Source organism: Balaenoptera musculus, chromosome 10 (assembly GCF_009873245.2).
Source record: "Balaenoptera musculus isolate JJ_BM4_2016_0621 chromosome 10, mBalMus1.pri.v3, whole genome shotgun sequence".
Classification (NCBI taxonomy): domain Eukaryota; kingdom Metazoa; phylum Chordata; class Mammalia; order Artiodactyla; family Balaenopteridae; genus Balaenoptera; species Balaenoptera musculus.
Genome location: NC_045794.1, coordinates 12,211,350 through 12,230,952, shown reverse-complemented (window position 1 = coordinate 12,230,952; position 19,603 = coordinate 12,211,350). Strand labels below are relative to the sequence as shown.

At 40.3% G+C, this 19,603-nt stretch overlaps 1 protein-coding gene across 1 annotated transcript in view; it reads right to left on the bottom strand.

Moving 5' to 3' along the window:
- Window positions 1–19,326, bottom strand: part of PDE6H (phosphodiesterase 6H) — an 86,647-nt gene extending 67,321 nt beyond the window's left edge. Inside the window, exons 1-5 of the mRNA XM_036866545.1 lie at window positions 19,193–19,326; window positions 18,015–18,055; window positions 15,364–15,477; window positions 13,908–14,063; window positions 6,118–6,280 (exon numbers count right to left, since the gene is read on the bottom strand). Coding sequence (XP_036722440.1) covers window positions 15,416–15,477; window positions 18,015–18,055; window positions 19,193–19,326 — 237 coding nt within the window. The 3' untranslated portion in view covers window positions 6,118–6,280; window positions 13,908–14,063; window positions 15,364–15,415. The remainder of the gene's footprint in view (window positions 1–6,117; window positions 6,281–13,907; window positions 14,064–15,363; window positions 15,478–18,014; window positions 18,056–19,192) is intronic.
- Between the last annotated feature and the right edge of the window lie 277 nt (window positions 19,327–19,603).

The window sequence follows — 19,603 nt, the reverse complement described above, 5'->3', positions numbered from 1 at the left end:
CACTTATCTTTCTCCTTCCACTGGATTAAGAGTCTCTCTTGTCTTTGTATTTCCTGTACTTCAAACACTGCCTGGCACATGGTGTGTTTCCTCCCATGCCCTTCCAGCTTCAACCTGATTTAGGTGTTCTCCCTTTGTTCCAGTTTATCTATCTCAACTGGAAGGTCCCTGAGGGAAAAGACTATGTCTTATTTACTTATCATTGTGATAGCACTTGGCTCAGAGTAAGGCTTAAAATATTCGTTGAATAAATTAGGGGATGAATATCAATCCATAAACTATCTTGGCAAATACTTGTGGGGAAAATCTGTAAGCTTAGGCATTTATTTGTTTAAATTATGTTGCTAATTTATGGGAAAATGAGGCAGACCCTAGTGACTGGACCCAAAAGTCATTCCCAGCCCCTTCATCCTAGTGGTCTCCTTGTATAGCAGCTGGAAATCTTTATGGCCCCCTTTGCTTAGAGGTAACCATGTAATACAGTTCTGATCCATAAGCAGAAGTCTACTGGAATGAGGATAGGCGTAAGTGTATTATTCTCTGGCTATTTGGAACTTTCCTCTATTTTCCTCATCCTATCTTAAACATGGATGTGATGGCTGGTGCTGAAGCAGCCATCTTGAAGTCATGAAAGAAAGGACCTGAAAATCCAGGCCAGGACATCTTTGAGCAGCCCTGACATCTTTAAGCAATTGAACTGTCACTAGAATCGACATACTTTCACTCTCCTTTTTATGATGAAAAAAAATGTGAAGTTCAAAAAAAAAAAGGTTTAAACTAACAGACAAACGTGCTGTGACTTGCAGCTGAACACATTACTAATCAATAAATAACAAATGTTAAAGTTATACAACTCTGGAATATAGTCTCTCTGATAAGCACATTGTAGGAATAGGGAATATAAATGTATTTAAATCCAAGGACCTGAAAGACTGGGGTGTTAGAAACCAAGGTACGTTTTCTGAATTTTCTCTACCATCTTTAGATGATTTCCTTCCTAGACATACACTAAGAATTAACCTACCCTTCTGGAAAATGAAAAGGTAGAACTTTACTTTTCCATTTCTCTGAGATGGAAGCCTCTAATTAAGTTCCTTTTCACTGTAGAGAAGGTTGCTAAACTTCTGGGTACAATTTCCCTCCCTTTCCCATGTCCTCAGAGGCCTTTGCATCTGTTTAATTGACTAAGAATAATAAGTTTAGCCCCATCCAAAACTATAGTCCTTCTGTATTTTCACAATAAAGCTATCTTAGTAAGATGTGCTTTACTGCCCTGCTACAATGTTATAAAAGCAATTACAGTAGCTAAAAGATTAATCATATTGCTATCCATTAGTATTTATCATTGAAAAACTAATGAATATTGATTAATTCAACCCTGCAAGTCCTTGCCGTTCATTTCTAGCAGGTTGAAAACTTCTGGATCCAAAATAAAATAGGACAACAACTTATTGAATAATCATTAAAAGGAGGCTTAGAGATTCTATCACCTGATACAATCTTATTTTGCAAATGAGGAAACCAAGAGACCTAAAATGAGAGCCATCTTTGTGTATGTTTTCATGTTTCCAACATCTGTGTTTATTTACATAAACTAATAAGGGACAGAGATTGCTTTCTCACATTCTTTTTTCAGCTTAAATTATCCAGTGCCTGACACAGTACTTTACACATAGTAGATGCTCAATTAATGTTCATTGACTGAAAAAGTGGTTCCACAGATTTGATTGGGTTTTGTCTCATTCATCAGACAATAATAGGTTGGCCTCCACTGGGTCCTCATGGGCCTCATGGGCCTCTGAATGTGCCCTGATCATTCACACCTGTCCACCTTCTCTCTGACTACGGTCCCTCATCCTGCCGGCTCAGGTTCTAGCTCCCCTAAGGAGCTGTCCATGCAATCTCCAGGCCTCATGGTTCTCACTCTGCTAAAAGAGCTCAAAGGACAATCAGCCTACTTCATACAATTTAGGATTTAATTACATAATCTCTTTTATTAATTTCTGGTTTTCTTGAATAATTTTGTCCCTGCTGTCATTCAAACTCCCAGAAGGCGATAACAATATGCTATATTTTCTATGAACCAAAGTGCACATCCTGTTCCAGAGCACATGAAGGTCCTCAGCCAGTCCTTGATTTGTTAATTGGAAGAAACAGAAACTATCTCCAAGTTCCTTTGTGAATCCCTACTCTAAAAAGTAGATGTGAAATAACTTCCGTATCATGAATCCAACATCCTAAAAAGCAAATGAGAAGACGAATATTTTACTGAGAATCAGAAAACCACACTAGTGCTAATAAAGTCGAACAATTTAACATGAAAGGGAATCTAGCAACCATTCAACCATTCAAGATGCTGGACTAGGTACACGCATTTATATGCTGTATCTCCCAGAACACACTGACATAGTTCAGAAACACACACACCACACACACACTCTCAAGAAAATAGCAGGGATAAGGGACAATAGTAACCGAGAGATGAGCGGTTGGAAGACAGAAAACAGGTGGGAGTATATGGATGGACCACAGCGAAGGAAGTCATAGCCTGGAAATTTCCATGAAGGGGCTGAGAGGGGAATGGGGGTGCCAGGATCTGCCAACTACAATCTCAGAGACACTCTGGACTCAGGGGGAGGGACTGGTCTGGGGCCTAGAAACAGATGGAGTATTGAAACTATAAACAGAGAAGAGGTATGCCGGTTCAATTCTCCTCTCTCCACCTCCCTCCCTGCTGACATTTGCAAGCCATCTGGGGAGCTGGGGCTTCTAGTGGGATGTGGGCACCCACAGTAAAGTTTTCTCACTCTGACTTTTAAAGGAACCCCACCTGAGAGCCATCTCCACGTCGTCTCATGTTAAAGCTGAGCTTGCCATTCCACAAGCTCCTGCCTGTGTAAACAGAACTCTGTCTCAGAATTTCCACTCCATGGAGCAGCCTATCTGCAAAGCCATTGGAAACCAGTATAGCAGAGGAGATGCCTATACCGGATCTCATCCTTCATTCTTAAATATGAAGAGACAAACCAAAGATAACCAGACATGAGAGAACAACCAGCGTTACAAAGAAAAAAAAGAAGATAAACAAAAAGAAAAACATAACCAACGGGGGAAAAAAAAGAGAATTTGCGTATTCAAAAAGATTTTACATCTATGAATAGGATGTGAAGAAAAAGAAGCAAGCAGAGAAAACTAAAGAGGTTAAAAACAGGATTGCAAAAAATAAAAATCAATAAAATAGTAGAAAAATAAAAGAGAGAATCATCCAAAAATGCAAGCAAAATGATAAAGAGAAATATAATATGAGAAAAAATATAAGAGAAATAGAGAACCCATCTTTTGACTGAGAATCCCAGAGAAAAGAGAACAGAGAAAATGGTGGAGAGGATATTATCAAAGAAACAGTTTAAAAAAAAAAAAAAAAAGATTCCCAAACTTAGAAAGACAGAACTTTTCAACCTAGAAGGGTTCCCGGATAGCTGAGTGGGATCTGTGAAAAATCTTTGTAAATTTTAGAGCACCAATGATAAAAGATAATTGTAAACATTTCCAGAAAGGAAAACACAAGTGTGATCTAAAATAAGAGTGTGTTTGGGATGACATAGCAATGCAACAAAGTTGGAAAACAATGAGTCCAGAGTGGTCCAGTAGGACAGAGGCTCCGGTAGGGGTGACTTCCCCAAAACAGTCAGAAGACTTGGTGCAATAAACAAAATAATCATGAAGCCAGATAAACTTGAGGGTATGACAAAGGCATATCATTCTTTTGCCAAAAAAAAAAATTAGAAAAACATGAGAAATAAACAAGTAATCAAAACAAAAAACTTTACAGGACTTTAAGTAATTGATGACATGTAAGGAAAGAGAGTCCTTTTGACCTTAGTCCTGGAAGATGTTCCCCTGAGCAGCCTGGAAATGTAGACATTGAATGGATGGAGGAGGGAATGTTTTCTAAAGCATGCTACTTGGCCTTGCTTTGAAACAAATAAAATTATATGGTCCTAATAATGGAACTGCTGTTGATTAGTTCTGCTTTTAGAATCAATTTATAGGAAAAAATATATAAGGTTCATGTAGGGCTAGTGAACAGAAAACTAATGCTAAAAACCGTGAGAATGTAAAAGAAAAGTTGTGGCGACGGAATGGGGAAAAGAGGAAGGAAAGTCAGAGGGAGGCATAAAGACACTAACAGTCTCGTCCTAAATAAGCAAAGATTCAAGACAATGACTGAAGCTGATGGAAGAAGAAATACCACTTGAACTATATTTTCAAAATTATAGTGATAATCAATGAGACCTAAAAATAATAAGGATTGAATTTAGGGAACAAGAATGGATGGGGAAAGTCGCCAGTGTTATAAGTTAATATCTCATCTTTTATAGCAAGGAGTCTCTAAATGTTGTTTAATTAAATAAAGGTATAAATCTATTACTTAAAGTTGTGGTAACTACAAGAAGATGAAAAATAGAAGCAGTTAAAGAGTCAACTCTAGGAAGTGGAGAACAGAAAGAGTATAATGGGTACTTTGTTGTTTGGAATAAGCTCTTTAGTTTTATGAAACGCATTTTTACACTGGTTTTATAACACTAATTTTGTAGTAAAATAATGTATTAAGGGAATTCCCTGGTGGTTCAGTGGTTAGGACTCCACATTTCCACTGCAGGGGGCAGGGGTTTGATCCCTGGTCAGGGAACTAAGATCCTGCAAGTCGCCAAAAAACAAACGAACAAACAAACAAAAACTATAATACGTTGCTATTTAAATGTTTCATGTAACTCAATATCATGAGTGACTAGTCATTTCACCCTCTGGACCTCAAGCTTTTTCTTCTGTAAAATGAGGGCATCAGTGAATAATCTAAAGTCTCTTCCAGTTTTCACATATCTTAAGAAGGTATGTGCATATTTATTTGTCTACATATTTGTTTTCGTCAGCACTAGATTGCAAATCTAAACATCCACAAGATGGCAGTATAAGTCCAGTTCTATAAAGAATCTGCCCTTATTTTGCTTTATAATTGTCTTAGACTTGCTGGTAGAAAGTACACAGCGTAAAGAACCAAGAGAAATCTTTTGAGGAAAAGTTCAGTATGGCCATCAACCACACCCAGAGACCAGGCTTACCTCCCCCAACCTTCAACCATTTACCAAACCTCTCCAACGGCATGTGAATTGCATTGTCCCAAGTCCTAACAGCCTGAGTGTAAACATGCTCTAAATAACGATCACAAAACCAAATTCTCTGCTTTGGACCTCCACTATCACAGCAGGAAATGCAGTCTGCTACTCATTCCCCTATGCCTTCCAGCTATTTCTGAGATTCCTGGCAGGTGCTTTATCAGCCAAACCTGTTACACCTTCATTTCTGTATCAGCCAATGTTCTGCCGCAGAAACAGAACGACTAGGATATAAACACAGAGGGATAAATTAGGAGTTTGGGTTTAACATACACACACTACTAAATATAAAATAGATAACCAACAAGGACCTACTGTAAAACCCAGGGAACTCTACTCAATATTTTGTAATAACCTATAAAGGAAAAGAATCTAAAAAAGAATATATATATATTATATATATATTATATGTGTATATATATATATATGTTATATATATATATATGAATCACTTCACTGTACATGTGGAACTAACACAACATTGTAAATCAACTGTATTTCAAATAAATAAATAAATAAATAAATAGTTTTATGGCAGAAATTAATGTACATGATTGTGGGAGTTGACTAGCAAGACTGAAATCTTTAGGGCAGGCTAGAAACTCTAAAGCAGGTCCACAACCAGGTTTCTTCTCCAGGGAAACTTCACTACTACTCTGAAAGTGTTGCAACTGATTAGGTCAGGCCCACCTAAATTAGCAAGGATGATCTCTTTTATTTAAGTCGGCTGATTGTAGATGTTAATCACACCTACAAAATACTTTCACAGCCATACCTAGTGTTTGACTGAATAACTCAACACTGTAGCCTTGCCAAGTTAGTACCTAAAACTGACCATCACAGTTTTTGTACCATTTTCCTTTCCTCCCTCTTGGGGGGGATGGGTTCTTTGGGGGCAATGTCAGCTCCCAAAGATGCAGATGTTGCTGGTGCTGCTTACTTTGGGGGTGTCTGGAGCTCTCCTTCTGAACTACTGAAGCTGCAGCGCCCAAGGGTTTGAATATCCTCGTGCTTCCCTGTCCTCTTAATTTCTTCACCCAGATTTCAGCAACATGGTCTTTGGTTACGGCCTCTCTTCCCTGGCTCTCAGGACACAGGATAATCTGAGTGGGAAGAAGAACCCAGGACACATTCATGTACAAACCCACCCTCAGCCACCAGCTGTTTTCTTGAGACTAAACTTGTATACCTTGACTTTCTCCTCCATTCTCTTAGAATGGATAAATAAAGGTCTAACTCTTGGCGTGGCCTATGAGACACAAAGTGTCTGACATTTTCTGTTTCTGTCTGGTCTTGCACTGTGTTCCCACTGCCCCCCCTACACTGGTTAATTGCTTTGTTCAATTCCTTGTCGTTGCCAGCTTCTCTCCTGCCTTGGGCCCTTGTACGTGCTCTTCTCTCTGTCTGGTGTGCTCCCATCAGCCACGCCTTCATTACCCCGGTATCTAGATAATTGTATTTTCCCTCCAGATTTCACTTCAGTTGTCATTTCTTCAAGAAAGTCTGTCCTGACAACGTTACCCGGTTATTTCCCCACTATATACACCTATAGATTTATGTGCCACAAATACTTACAGACCTTACCACAGTTGAAATATTTTTTTATGTCAATTTTGTTTCAAGTATTTCTTCCCAACTAGAGGGTAATTACCACGAAGCTAGGGACTATGTCTGGTTTTGTTCCTTATTATGTCTGCAGCACTTAGCAAGAGCACCTGACATAAATTGGTGCCCGAAAAATTTGGTGACTGAAGAAATAATTATCTTTTGTATTCCTTTCAAGACTTAACCAAGTATATTCATTTCCTACGACGCTGCCATAACAAAGGCAAATCAGGCTTCCGTAACAAAGCGTCACCAACTGGGTGACTTAAAACAATGAAAATTAATTCTCTCACAATTTTGAAGGCTAGAGTCTGATATGAAGGTGTTGGTCAGGCCATATTCCCTCAAAACCTCTAGGGAAGCATCTTTCCTTGCTTCACCCAGATTCTGATAGTACCAGATGTTTCTTAGCTATGACAGTATAACTTCTGTCTCTACCTTTATTGCCACATGGCCGTCTTCCCTGTGTATGTCTGTGTCTGTGTCCCGATTCCCTTTTTTAATTTTTCTTAATCTTTTCTATTGTTTTTTTTAATTTATTAATCCAAGTAGAGTTGATTTACAATATCATGTTAGTTTCAGGTGTACAGCACAGTGATTCAGATATATATAAATATATATATATTCTTTTTCAGATTTTTTTCCCCTTATAAGTTACTACAAAATATTGAGTAGAGCTCCCTGTGCTATACAGTAGGTCCTTGTGGATCAACTATTTTATATACAGTAGTGTGTATCTGTTAATCCCAAACTCCTAATTTATCCCTCTCCCCCCCCTTTCTCCTTTGGTAACCATAAGTTTGTTTTCTATGTCTGTGAGTCTCTTTCTGTTTTGTAAATAAGCTCATTTGTAGCTTTTTTTTTAGAGTCCACATATAAGCGATATCATATGATATTTGTCTTTGTCTGACTTACTTCACTTCGTATGATAACCTCTAGGCCCATCCATGTTGCTACAAATGGCATTATTTCATTCTTTTTTTATGGCTGAGTAATATCCAAAAAATGGGCAGAAGATCTAAATAGACATTTCTCCAAAGAAGACATAACAGATGGCCAACAAACACATGAAAAGATGCTCAATATCGCTAATTATTAGAGAATGCAAATCAAAACTACAATGAGGTATCACCTTACGTTGGTCGGAATGACCATCATCAAAAAGTCTACAAATAATAAATGCTGGAGAGGGTGTGGAGAAAAAGGAACTCTCTTACACTGTTGGCAGAAATGTAAATTGGTACAACCACTATGGAGAACATTATGGAGGTTCCTTTAAAAAGTAAAAATAGAATTACCAGATAATCCTGCAATCCCACTCCTGGGCATATATCCAGAGAAAACTATAGTTCAGAAAGATACACGCACCACGACGTTCATTGCAGCGCAATAGCCAAGACATGGAAGCAACCTAAATGTCCACCGACCGATGGATGGATAAAGAAGATGTAGTATATATATTTAATGGAATACTACTAAGCCACAAATTCCCCTTTTCTTGAGGACAACAGTCATATTGGATTATGGGCATAGGGCATTGGGTAGAAAAGAGACTTAACGTTGTACTATGTTCACTTGTATACTCTTTTAATGTTTATCTTGTGCGTAGGCAAACATGTACATGATAAACATGGACAGCCAAGTAGCACAACAGTTTAAACTGGTCAATAAGGGGGAATGAATTCAGAATTAGCTCAATGGATTCCAAAGTCTAATAGAAATGGTCTTCCCAAGGTTCATGAAGTGTTCATTCATGACAGCAGGTGGCAGCACTATGCATGATTTGGTTTAGGGGACCCTGGAGAAATGTGAAAGGAAAATAGTTAACCACTCATTCTGAAAAAAGCTGGAAACAGTCTCAGTGCCTTGGACCTCTGGCCATAAAGAGAATGGTTTGCTCATGTTTGAAATATGTTTAGATTTATTACCTGAGTTTTAGAGCTTTATACTGGAAGGGTCCTTGACAATTATTTCATCCAATATCCTTGCTTTAATCCCCAAACACTGAGCCCCAAGAAGACGAGTAAATTAGCTGATTACCTAGTAGGTGCTGTGCGGCAGGGCCAGGCACAACAGAGGGCTCCTGACTGCTTTGCCCCAAGGAGATGGTGTCCACTGGTGTGGACAATTGTCCACACGATTCTCGCCTTTAAATTTCAGTTTTCAGCAGCCTGATTCTGCCCTAATGAAGCGAGAAGTCAAGCAGCTCATTTCAAGTTACAAAAAGAGAAAAATCAATACCGTATGCTAACACATATGTATGGAATCTTAAAAAAAAAAAAATGCTTCTGAAGAACCTAGGGGCAGGACAGGAATAAAGACGCAGACTTAGAGAATGGACTTGAGGACACGGGGAGGGGGAAGGGTAAGCTGGGACGAAGTGAGAGAGCGGCATGGACATATATACACTACCAAATGTAAAATAGACAGCTAGTGGGAAGCAGCTGCATAGCACAGGGAGATCAGCTCGGTGCTTTGTGACCACCTAGAGGGGTGGGATAGGGAGGGTGGGAGGGAGACGCAAGAGGGAGGGGATTTGGGGATATATGTATATGTATAGTTGACTCACTTTGTTATACAGCAGAAACTAACACACTATTGTAAAGCAATTATACTCCAATAAAGATGTTAAAAAAAAATACATGCTAGTTTACACAAACACACAATTTTTATGGCCTGTATAAGCCTTCCCCTCTGGCCTTTTATAAAACAGAAGTTCTCTTCTGTTTCTCTCTTTGAAATAATTCAGTGTCATATCTGCTCAGTTCTCATAATATTAGTTTTTATGTTGCTCAGTCTTGTGTGATTATTTTTCCTTGCGCTAAATATTGGACTTATTGGTTATACTTGTCTGTGTATCTTTTCCCTTCGTTTCTCTAGTTGTCGAGAAAACGCTCTCCTTTCCTCAGTTTATGGTGATTCTTGATCTTTTTACAACAGCACAGCGGCAATTGTTTAATAGCAACTGTGTCTCTTTGCCTAGGGTGTGTACACCAGAGGAGCACTTTCTCCTTATATACAGTCTTCTGCTCTAACTGTAATGCTAGGAGCTCTGGAATGGGGGTTGGTGTCTACATCACCAGCACCATCAACCCCAACTTCTACCCAAGGAAGCAAACAAATAGGAAAGGGGTGGAGGGTAAGTGAAGGTCACTGCCTCACCTGCCCAGAAAAAGCTCTCATTCTCCCTGGTCTACCTACTCCCGTCAGAGGAAGCAGATGAGGACAGGGAGTGACAGAGGCTGCAGAGGGAGGGTGGCCACGCCAGGCAATGGCAAGAAGTCACCCCTGGGAATAATGGTGGCTGTTTGGCTCTAGCTTCTTGGAATTTGTCCAGCACTTAGACTCTGAACTCTCTGACATTCTCTGCAACTGAAGAAGCACTTAACTGGGTTAGGTGTGGAGGAGGGAGGCATCGTCTATCTTATTAGTCCACACAACGGGCTGAGAGTCAGAACACACGACTATTAGCCCCTGTTCTCACACATATTACATATGTTTTGGGGGGCAAGTGGCACTGATCTCGGAGAGAAAGCAGTGAGCGTTCCTGAAGAGAGATCTTAGTTCCCTGCCTGGGAATTGGACCTGGGTAGCCTGGATGAAAACCAGGAATTCTAGCCACTAGACCACCAGGGGCAAGAGGCTTGAAGCAAACTTCCCCTGGCTCTTACCCCCAAGGGAAAGTAAGAATATTTCAAGAAGGCAAAAACTGTAAAAACAGGTACAAAGTATATTAATAGAGACACAGCACAATGTATGGGAGAGCCCACAGAGAAGCAGTTTATTTATTTAAGGTCAGAAGCTAGGCAGAAATACACAAGAGCCCACAGAGAAGCAGTTTATTTATTTAAAGTCAGAAGCTAGGCAGAAATACACACCCAGAGAGAAAGGGTATGGGCGTCCTTCCTAATGAGGAGAAGGGCAGTAAAGAGGTGATTTAAATCCCTTATATAGGTCGGTTCTTCCAGGTCTTTGTTTACCTTTGGCCAATTATCCTGTTTCTTTTTTCACACCTGACCTGCCCTAGGATGTTCCCCAACATGCATGCACAACTTTTTGCTAGGATGGATCCCACCGCAGAGGCCTGTGGGTGCATGTCCACCCTTATTATGGGGTGGCGCTCCCTCTCTTTTTGACCCCCAAGGAGGCTTCCTGTGCATCGGCAGACGGGGGAGTCTTCCTTGACCCCAGATGTGGGCGCCTTATCTCTTTACTTCAGCAGAGCTCAGCTTCTGCCACTAGCTTTGTCCTTGGAGTGTCTGGGTGCGAACAAAGCTTCCATTTTACTCCACCTGACAAACACCAGCTGTTCAGCCCAGGGGCACATCTACCTACTACCTCAGAGCCAGTTAAATCAGTCACTGGGTGGCAATACACTAAGAATTCGCTAATTCCCAATGTTTAAAATATAGGCTTGGACCACATCAGTGTTTTCAAACTGACACAAATGAAGAATCATTGGGGACCCATATTAAAAATACAGATTCTAAGATCTTTTCCTTGGAAATTCTTATTCAGAAAACCTGGTGTGAGGTTCAAATTGCATGTGTTTGTAACAAAAGGTTCTCAGTGGCTGTTATTATCAAGGAAGTGTCAGAGATTTCAAAAAATCCTCCAAACCCTAAACTTCTAGGAGAATTCCCTTCTGCAATTGCTCTTTTTCATCTATTGTGTTCTTACTATTTGACATTGTGCTTCCTCCGCTTCTGGGGTTTATATTAGAATCAACTTTGGAGGTTTTAAATGTATCCATGCTATTTCCCAGCTCTAAGTAAAGATCACTGGTTGACAAAGAGTGTCTGTTCTTTGATACTATTGCTCTGCTGGCTATGTCCAATTTGCCCCTTTACATCCATTCTCCACCCTTCTCCACCTGATCTTTGGTGTTGAAGGTGAACCCTACTCACCACAGCAATGGGTTCCTTTGCCTCCTGACTTCAAGTTAGGCTTATCCAATGGAAGGCATCAACAGAAAAGTAGAGAATGGGAGAACAACATTGGGGTATTAATTAGCCTCACTCCCACCCCTCTTGATTATCCATGGGATCACGGTGGGTTGGCTGTATCTTACTACTGAAGACCACCTCCCTCTCGGGGTTGGGGGGTGCACTTCCTTATGATTAGAGCTGACCTCTTAGGGTTCCTCCAGATCTAGGTTGGTCACGTAGCCCCAAAATTGTTGCTAGCCCCAAGTTACTCTATTAGCTTTTGTAGATTCTCCTTAATCCTTCCCAAGCCTTTGTAAATAGTCCCTTTGTTAAAATTTCCCCAATTACTCTGTTTGAGTATGGTATCTCTGCTCCCGGGATTTTGATGGGGATAATAATTTACCTTTATCTCTTTCACATGTGTTATTTGTGTAATAAAGGTTTTCTTGTATCTTATTAAAAATAATAGAAAAGATAGAATTAGAATTTAGGAATAGAAAGAACGAAATTCTAGTGCTTGAATAAGCTTTAAATTGTGTCTATTCTACACTATGCTTCGTAACAGGAACTCACATAGTGTAGTAGGTCAAATATACTTCAAAATCAAACAAACAAGCAAACACACTCATAGAAAAAGAGATCAGATTTGTGGTAACCAAGGGGGGGTGGGGGGATGGGAGGAGAGGGAATTGGATGAAGGTGGTCAAAAGATACAAACTTGCAGTTATAAGATAAATTAGTACTGGGGATGTAAGGTACAATATAATAAATATAATTAATGCTGCTGTATGTTATACATGGAAATTGTTAAGAGAGTAACTTCTAAGAGTTCTTTCATCACAAGAAAAACATTTTTTTTCTATTTCTTTAATTTTCTATCTATATGAGATGACAGCTGCTCACTAAGCTTATTGTGATAATCATTTCATGATGTATGTAAGTCAGATCATTATGCTGTACACCTGAAATTTATGCATTATTGTATGTCAATTATATCTCAATAAAACTGGAAACAAATAAATAATTATATCTATTCTAGCTTACTACTAAATACTAGAATCCTACATGAAATAGGTCTGTTCCATCCTGTTCAGTGCAACTTTTAAAAAATTTATTGGCAATGAACATTTTCTCTTTCAGACTAAATATTATGCATTCTTCAACAGTTCTTCACATAGCATGGTTTCTAGATCCTTCTCCATCCTGGCCATTGGCTACGTTCCTTTGGGTGAATTCTATTGTGTCAGCATTATTGCTTGATGTTTAGGAAACATTTGCAAAGTAAGCCAAATGTGGACAGATCTCCCCAGCTGGAGAAGAGCACAGGCATCCCTAAGTGAAAGGCACACCCTTCCACTGGGATGAGCGAGGGCAGACTGAAGGTTCCGGCTGCCAAACGGAGCAGCTGCTCAAAGACAGGCACATGGGTGGAGGCGTGAGCTCCTGCTGGGGGGAAAACATCCTTACCACTACACTCCTTGCACGTCATGGTTTCATTTTTGAATTTATACCCTACTTTTTCTTTTATACTTTCTATTTTTCACTAAGTGTTATAGGGAAGAACAAATCTGACTCCATACTGGATCTGTTTCTTTTACTTTAACCTTTGTATTTTATTGCTTTTGCTACAAGTTCATCACTAAAGGGATGTTGCCTATAACTTAAAGTATGCATAATGGCCCGTCTCCGAACCCTGGCTCCCATGCCTGAATGTTAGGCTAAAATGCCTTTGTTTAAGCTCAGAGGAAACATCCTGACTAGGCCACCTGTGAATGGCTACAGGAAAGAAGAAATTAACAATCCCCTCCAGAGTCTGGCCAGGACCAGAAAATATTTGCAACAATTTATCACCTCTTTTACTTTACCTCCTCACACCTCCCCCACCTTGTTCTAGAAAAGAAACTAGCATCCATATACGTGGAATCTAGAAAGATGGTACAGAAGAACCTGTTTGCAAGGCAGAAATAGAGACACAGATGTAGAGAACAAACGTATGGACACCAAGGGGGCAAAGCAGGCGGTGGGATGAATTGGGAGACTGGGATTGACATATATACACTAACACGTATAAAATAGATAACCAATGCGAACCTGCTGTATAGCACAGGGAACTCCACTTCAGTGCTCTGTACAGTAGAAACTAACACAACCTTGTAAAACAACTGTACCCCAATTTAAAAGAAACTAGCATCCAAACCTGGACAAGATAGTTCTTTGGGACACTGGTCCACCATCTTTTAGGTCTGCTGGTTTTCTGAATAAAGTCGCTCTTCCTTGCCCCTTTTTTGGCCTGTCATGCAGTGAGCGACACGAGCTTGGACTCGGTAACACGAGGAGGGAACAAAGTGGAATTCTAGGTGTGCCAAGGGTTAAAATGAAAAATAGGCATGCTTTAAATTTCCATGATCTGGAAACCCAGTCTCCTTACCCCATTCCCATCCAGATGTGTCCCTTGGGCTTTTAGATTTCTGGCCGGAAGGCAACAATGTCATTTGTGCAAAACAGTGAGTGCAGAGCCTTCAGCCGAAGAAATGTTCTCCAGGGCTGAGCATCTCTCATTCCCATGCTCAGACAAAGTCACAGGATTTATTGCTACCGTGAACCTTAGATTACTTAATTCAGGCAAACTGGAGGATCCCAAGAGTGAGATCTTTGCCCAAAATGATGGTGCCAGGATTAGAACCCAAATCTCTTTCCCCTCTATCATGCTGCCTCTCTTTTCAGTTAATTTACTCCATTCTTTTGCCACAAATTACAAAACTGAAATGAAGAAGTTAATATTGCTAGTACCCAAAGCAACCAAGTCAGACAGAGGCAGCCCTTGAATTGCACAATTGCCCTGAAAGTATCGGGGAAAGATAGCTATGTGTACATTACATTTGACACTACTTCAGTGGTGAAGCAAACCATTATTTTATTTTTCCGATTCCACTACCTATCTTTTGCATCTGAGTCTAAACTTTAAAGGATACAAATCTTTTCAATCAACTGAATCAAGGCACTCAGAAGGCTCAGAGTCTTGAGTTTAAATCTCCAGTTTGCCACCAACTCAGAACTGTACAATTTAAAGCTGCATCAGATCTCAGGGATAACCTAGTCCAGTAAAATTTAGACCCAGAGAGGCCATGATTTACAAAGTTACAAAGCAGAATCAGAACTTGACTCTTAATCCTATGCTCTTTTGCATGCACTGTGCTTATTTCCTGTGTGATTGTGCCTTCTTTGTTTAATTGGGTCTCAGAACAGGGCATCAGATATTTGCATATAACATTTAATAGAACTTCATCATGAGATTCGAGGTATCTCCTTTATTAAAGAAAAAGGTAGAGGAGTGACATAAATGGTATCTTAAAAGTCTAATACCAATCATAATGAATGCCTAGCAAAAACAGATTTGAAGGACTTAAACTTTAGAGAAGTACGGATGACTTCTAACCAGCTGATAGGAAAAAGTGGTAATGTTTGAAAGGCCCTATCAAAAGTTGATTTCACCCGCTATTCTGAGCTAAACTATACTGCATGAGAGAGTCTGACACTAAGAGAACTCTTAGTAGTAACTTAAGGGAAATGACTGCATAAGCCAAAGAAACCATTTCCGACAGCTGTATGTCAAGACTCTGGCAGGTCAATAGGGCAGAAGTAACCAAAGTTACAGCAGATGCTGTTGAGAGTGGCGGAACCTCTGGTGCCTCAGATGATCCCAAACTAAGCGAGCTCGTGCAACTCCAAGTGGCTGAATGCCTCCCAAGGACAAATTACCGTGATATCTGCAAGGGAAAAAAGAAGAACTTATAAGCCAATCTCACCCCTAGGAGAGCCTCTTCTGCTCAAAAGGGCATCCTTCAGGCAGAGACCCCTCACCCCTCCCTTCCATATGCTGTCCAGATGACGGGGAAGTTCTCTAGAATGGCCCTTCAGCCCAGGAAGGATCAGACCAGTTGTTTAATCCTCTGCAGGGCTCTGATTCCCCCAGAACAGGCTCCCAAGGTATTTGTGTTGGTTTTATTCTGCATCCTTTTTGGGGACATGATTCAAGGCTTTTGACTAGGTCTATCCTGGGGGAGTGTAGCTCTCTGATCACACGGAGTCTCACAAAACCACTCAAGAGGGAACAGAGGTGGAATTCTAGTTAGGCCAAGGGTTAAAGTAAGAAAGAAATAGGGCCACTTTAAATTCCCATGGTCTGGAAATCCAGTCTCCTTACTCCTTACCAATCCAGATGTGTTCCTTGGGCTTCTCTGACTGCTCTTAAGCTCCTTTACGTTCTGAAATGCCTATATCCCACCGCCTACTGGGAAGTGATCTCAAGGCATCATCTCATCCAGTCTCTTGCATCAGCAATAAGATATTATTGTTCCTCAATTACAAGGAAGCTGGCTGATACCCAGAGGGATTAAACACCCAGCAAAAAATCTCACAGTTGTAGAGACTGAACTAGAACCAGATCAAAGACTTCAGAATTTCCATCAGTATAAACCTTTTGCCACTATTCCAAAGACGTTGGCAGAGTTAAGGATATATTCCAGAGTCAAAAGTGAACTTGCTGGTCTTATACACACCTGGCCAAAATAGAGAAGCATTTGATTTAAAAGAGTAGCATATGAGCTTTATAAAAGTGGCTAGAAATTCTATTTGAGATCCGAGGAGTGGCATTAGACAATAAAAAGTAGATATGCTGAGAGTTGCCCGGAAAGGACACTGATTGCTCTGAGTGCCACCATTTATCAAAAGTGTATTGGATGAGCTGGAAAAATGTGGCTACACAAAAACCTGCCCAAGGAAGTTTATAGCAGCTTTGTTCATAATTGCCAAAACTTGGAAGCAATCAAGATGCCTATCAATAGGATAAATAAACTGTGATACAACCAGATAATGAAATATTCAGTGATAAAAAGAAATGCACTATCAAACCATGTAAAGACATGGAGGGAGCTTAGATAACTATTATTAAGTGAAAGAACTCATACTATATGATTCTAACTGTAGGACCATCTGGAAAAGGCAAAACTATAGAGACAGTAAAAAGATTAGTGGTTGTCAGAAGTTTACGGGGAGAAAGGGATGAACAGGTAGAGGACAGGAGATCTGGGGGGCTAGTGAAGGTATTCTGTATGAACCTGTAATGGTGGATACAGGATATTGTGCATTTGTCAAAACCCATGGAACTGGACAACACAAAGAATGAACAAGCTATTTCAGTTAATAACAATGTATTAATATTGGTTCATGAAGTATATAACAAATGCCCCACGATAACGCAAGATGTTAATAATAGGGGAAACGATGTACAGGGGGAGGAAGGTGGCAGAGGGGGTCTATAGGAACTCTGTACTTTCTGCTTAATTTTCCTATAAACCTAAAACTGCTCTAAAAAATAACGTCTATTAATTTTCAAAAGGATATGCAGGGGGCTTCCCTGCTGCAGCAGTGGTTGGGAGTCCGCCTGCAGGTGCAGGGGACATGGGTTCAAGCCCTGGGAGGACACCACATGCCGTGGAGCAACTGGGCCCCTGAGCCACAACTGCTGGGCCTGAGCTCTGAAGTCCGCGAGCCACGACTGCTGAGCCCGCGCCCCTAGAGGCCGAGATCCGCAACGGGAGAGGCCACCGCAATGAAAAGCCCGCGCACCGCGGCGAGGAGTGGTCCCCGCTCGCCGCAGCTAGAGAGCTCCCGTGTGAAGCAGCAGAGATCCAGTGCAGCCAAAAATAAATAAATAAAATTTTTAAAAAGGATATGCAGTAATTTGCATGCATTAGCCAACAAATAAAAATTCTAGCCAATTCAAAAATATTGTACCGGATACTTTCAGTATGCAGGGCCCTGTTCTGGGTGCCAGAGGATGTGTGAAAAAAGGAAGTAGGTGAGGGAGTTGTTGGCCCGGTAGAGGGAAAAGGCTCTCCTGGCCCCACCCTTGTTTCCAGTACCTCACTCTGTGGCCTCAGATTGTCACTTAATTCCTCTAAGTCTCAGATTTCTCTTCTGAAAAATAAAGTTGGTCTAGACTCACTCGAAGAATCCTTCTACCGTGAAAGACTACAATTCATCATTGTACGCCCTCAAGAGTATTTAACAAAACACAAAGATTCATTAAACTTTGGGGCAAGTCTGATTTCTTTTAGAGTTTTAGCCTCTGGGCACACACATACTTATTTAGGAAGTTAAATTAAAACCCCACTTTTCTAGGTCTTTAAAAATCTGCTGCCTGAGGTATTTCTGGTAACTTTCAACTGCCCCATGTGGCCTGAAGTAGAAAAAAGGGTGAAAGTCCAAGGGTAAAATTCACTGAAATCTTTGGGTGGCTCACCTGTTCCTAGTCCCTCCATGCCCGGAATGTCATCTCCAAACCTATGGAAAAAAATACAAGAGAAATTAGCTGATATCGGAGCCAAAGGATCCTGGAATAAGTCATGTGAAGAGTTTCCAGATTCAAACGGAAAGAAGAAGAAGTTTAAGTTTTTGTATTTGAGAAACCCCTTCTGTCTGCATTGAACTGGGGCAAAGGAAATGGCACTCAGGCAGGTTTTAGACAATGTGTCCCAGAGGAGGGATAGTTTCCCCTCTGTAAAAATTTAACTCAAGACAATTGAGAGCCAGAAAAAAAAAAAAAAAGAAATCAGTGGGGCAATTTAGTTAAGCTCCACTTTTTAAAATAGAAATTGGAATGAGAAAGCAATATGAAAGTCATTAAAATGATTAATTTATCCATTTGTTTAGTTTATCCAAAAGTACATATTAAGCATCTACTATGTCCCTGGCATTGTGTTAGGCCCTGGGAGTTAAGGAAAAAAACAAACACACAAATTTTCTCTGAGGGATCTCAGTCTCAGGGAACAGATGACAAGAAATAAATGTAATATAAAATAACACAAGTTACCATCGCTGAATGTAGAAAATGCAAACATGGAAGTAATGATAATGTTTGTCTAAGGGAGTCAGCAATGGCTTTCAGAAGAAATTAACATGAGTGTGTGTTGAAAATAAGCAAGATTTTGCCAAGAAGAGAAAGAGAAAAACAAAGAACTGAAGAGAGAAGATTTGAAGGCATAAAAATAGACGGTGTGTTCTAAAAGTGGCCAGTGTTTCTGTGTTCCAGATTAAAGCACAGATTACATCAACGAAGGAGAGTGGTCAAGAAAAGTCTGAAAGGTCAAGTCGAAGGTCACTGTGAAGTTTCCATTTTCCATGTTAATTCTGACTGTAGATCTGGGAGCTGACGGAGAAAGGATTCCAGGACTGAAAACATGATTCAGCAAAGATTCTGTTAGATAGGAAAACAGAGGGTGGGGTTGGAAATTTTTATAAGTCTATTTAATATTGTGAGCATTAATTTCTTAAAACCAAAGCACTCTTTTTTTTTTATAGACCTTTATTGGAGTATAATTGCTTTAAAATACTCTGTTAGTTTCTGTTGTACAACAAAGTGAATCAGCTATATGGAGGGATAAAAACAATAGAAAGTCTTCTTTTTAATCTTGGTCTTACCCTTTCACACCTTTCTTAGGAGGCTTGCTCTTGAACTGACGTGTCTGCCTCTGCTTGAACTTGGGGGGTCCTTTGCGTGGGGTGGTGGGACCTTGGTTTGAAGTTGGAGGGGCCAAAGTAGAATTGTCACTCATTCTGCTGGTCCTTGGGGGGCTGATGGTTTTCTTTCAGGCTCCTTAGACAGTAAGAGAAAAAAAGAAGACCCTTCGAGGTATGAGAACCATTACTTATTGGACCCCGATGATAAACTGGAGGTGGGGAGAAAAGCACCTTGATAAAGAAGCTCAGTATCTTGTGTTGACACCAAAAGGGAGAAGTTATCATCTTTTAAAGGGATTTTTAAGAGAATGTGGTATAAATCAAGGGAGGCGCTCAGTATAGTGGGATATAAACTGGCACCTGATAGAGTTC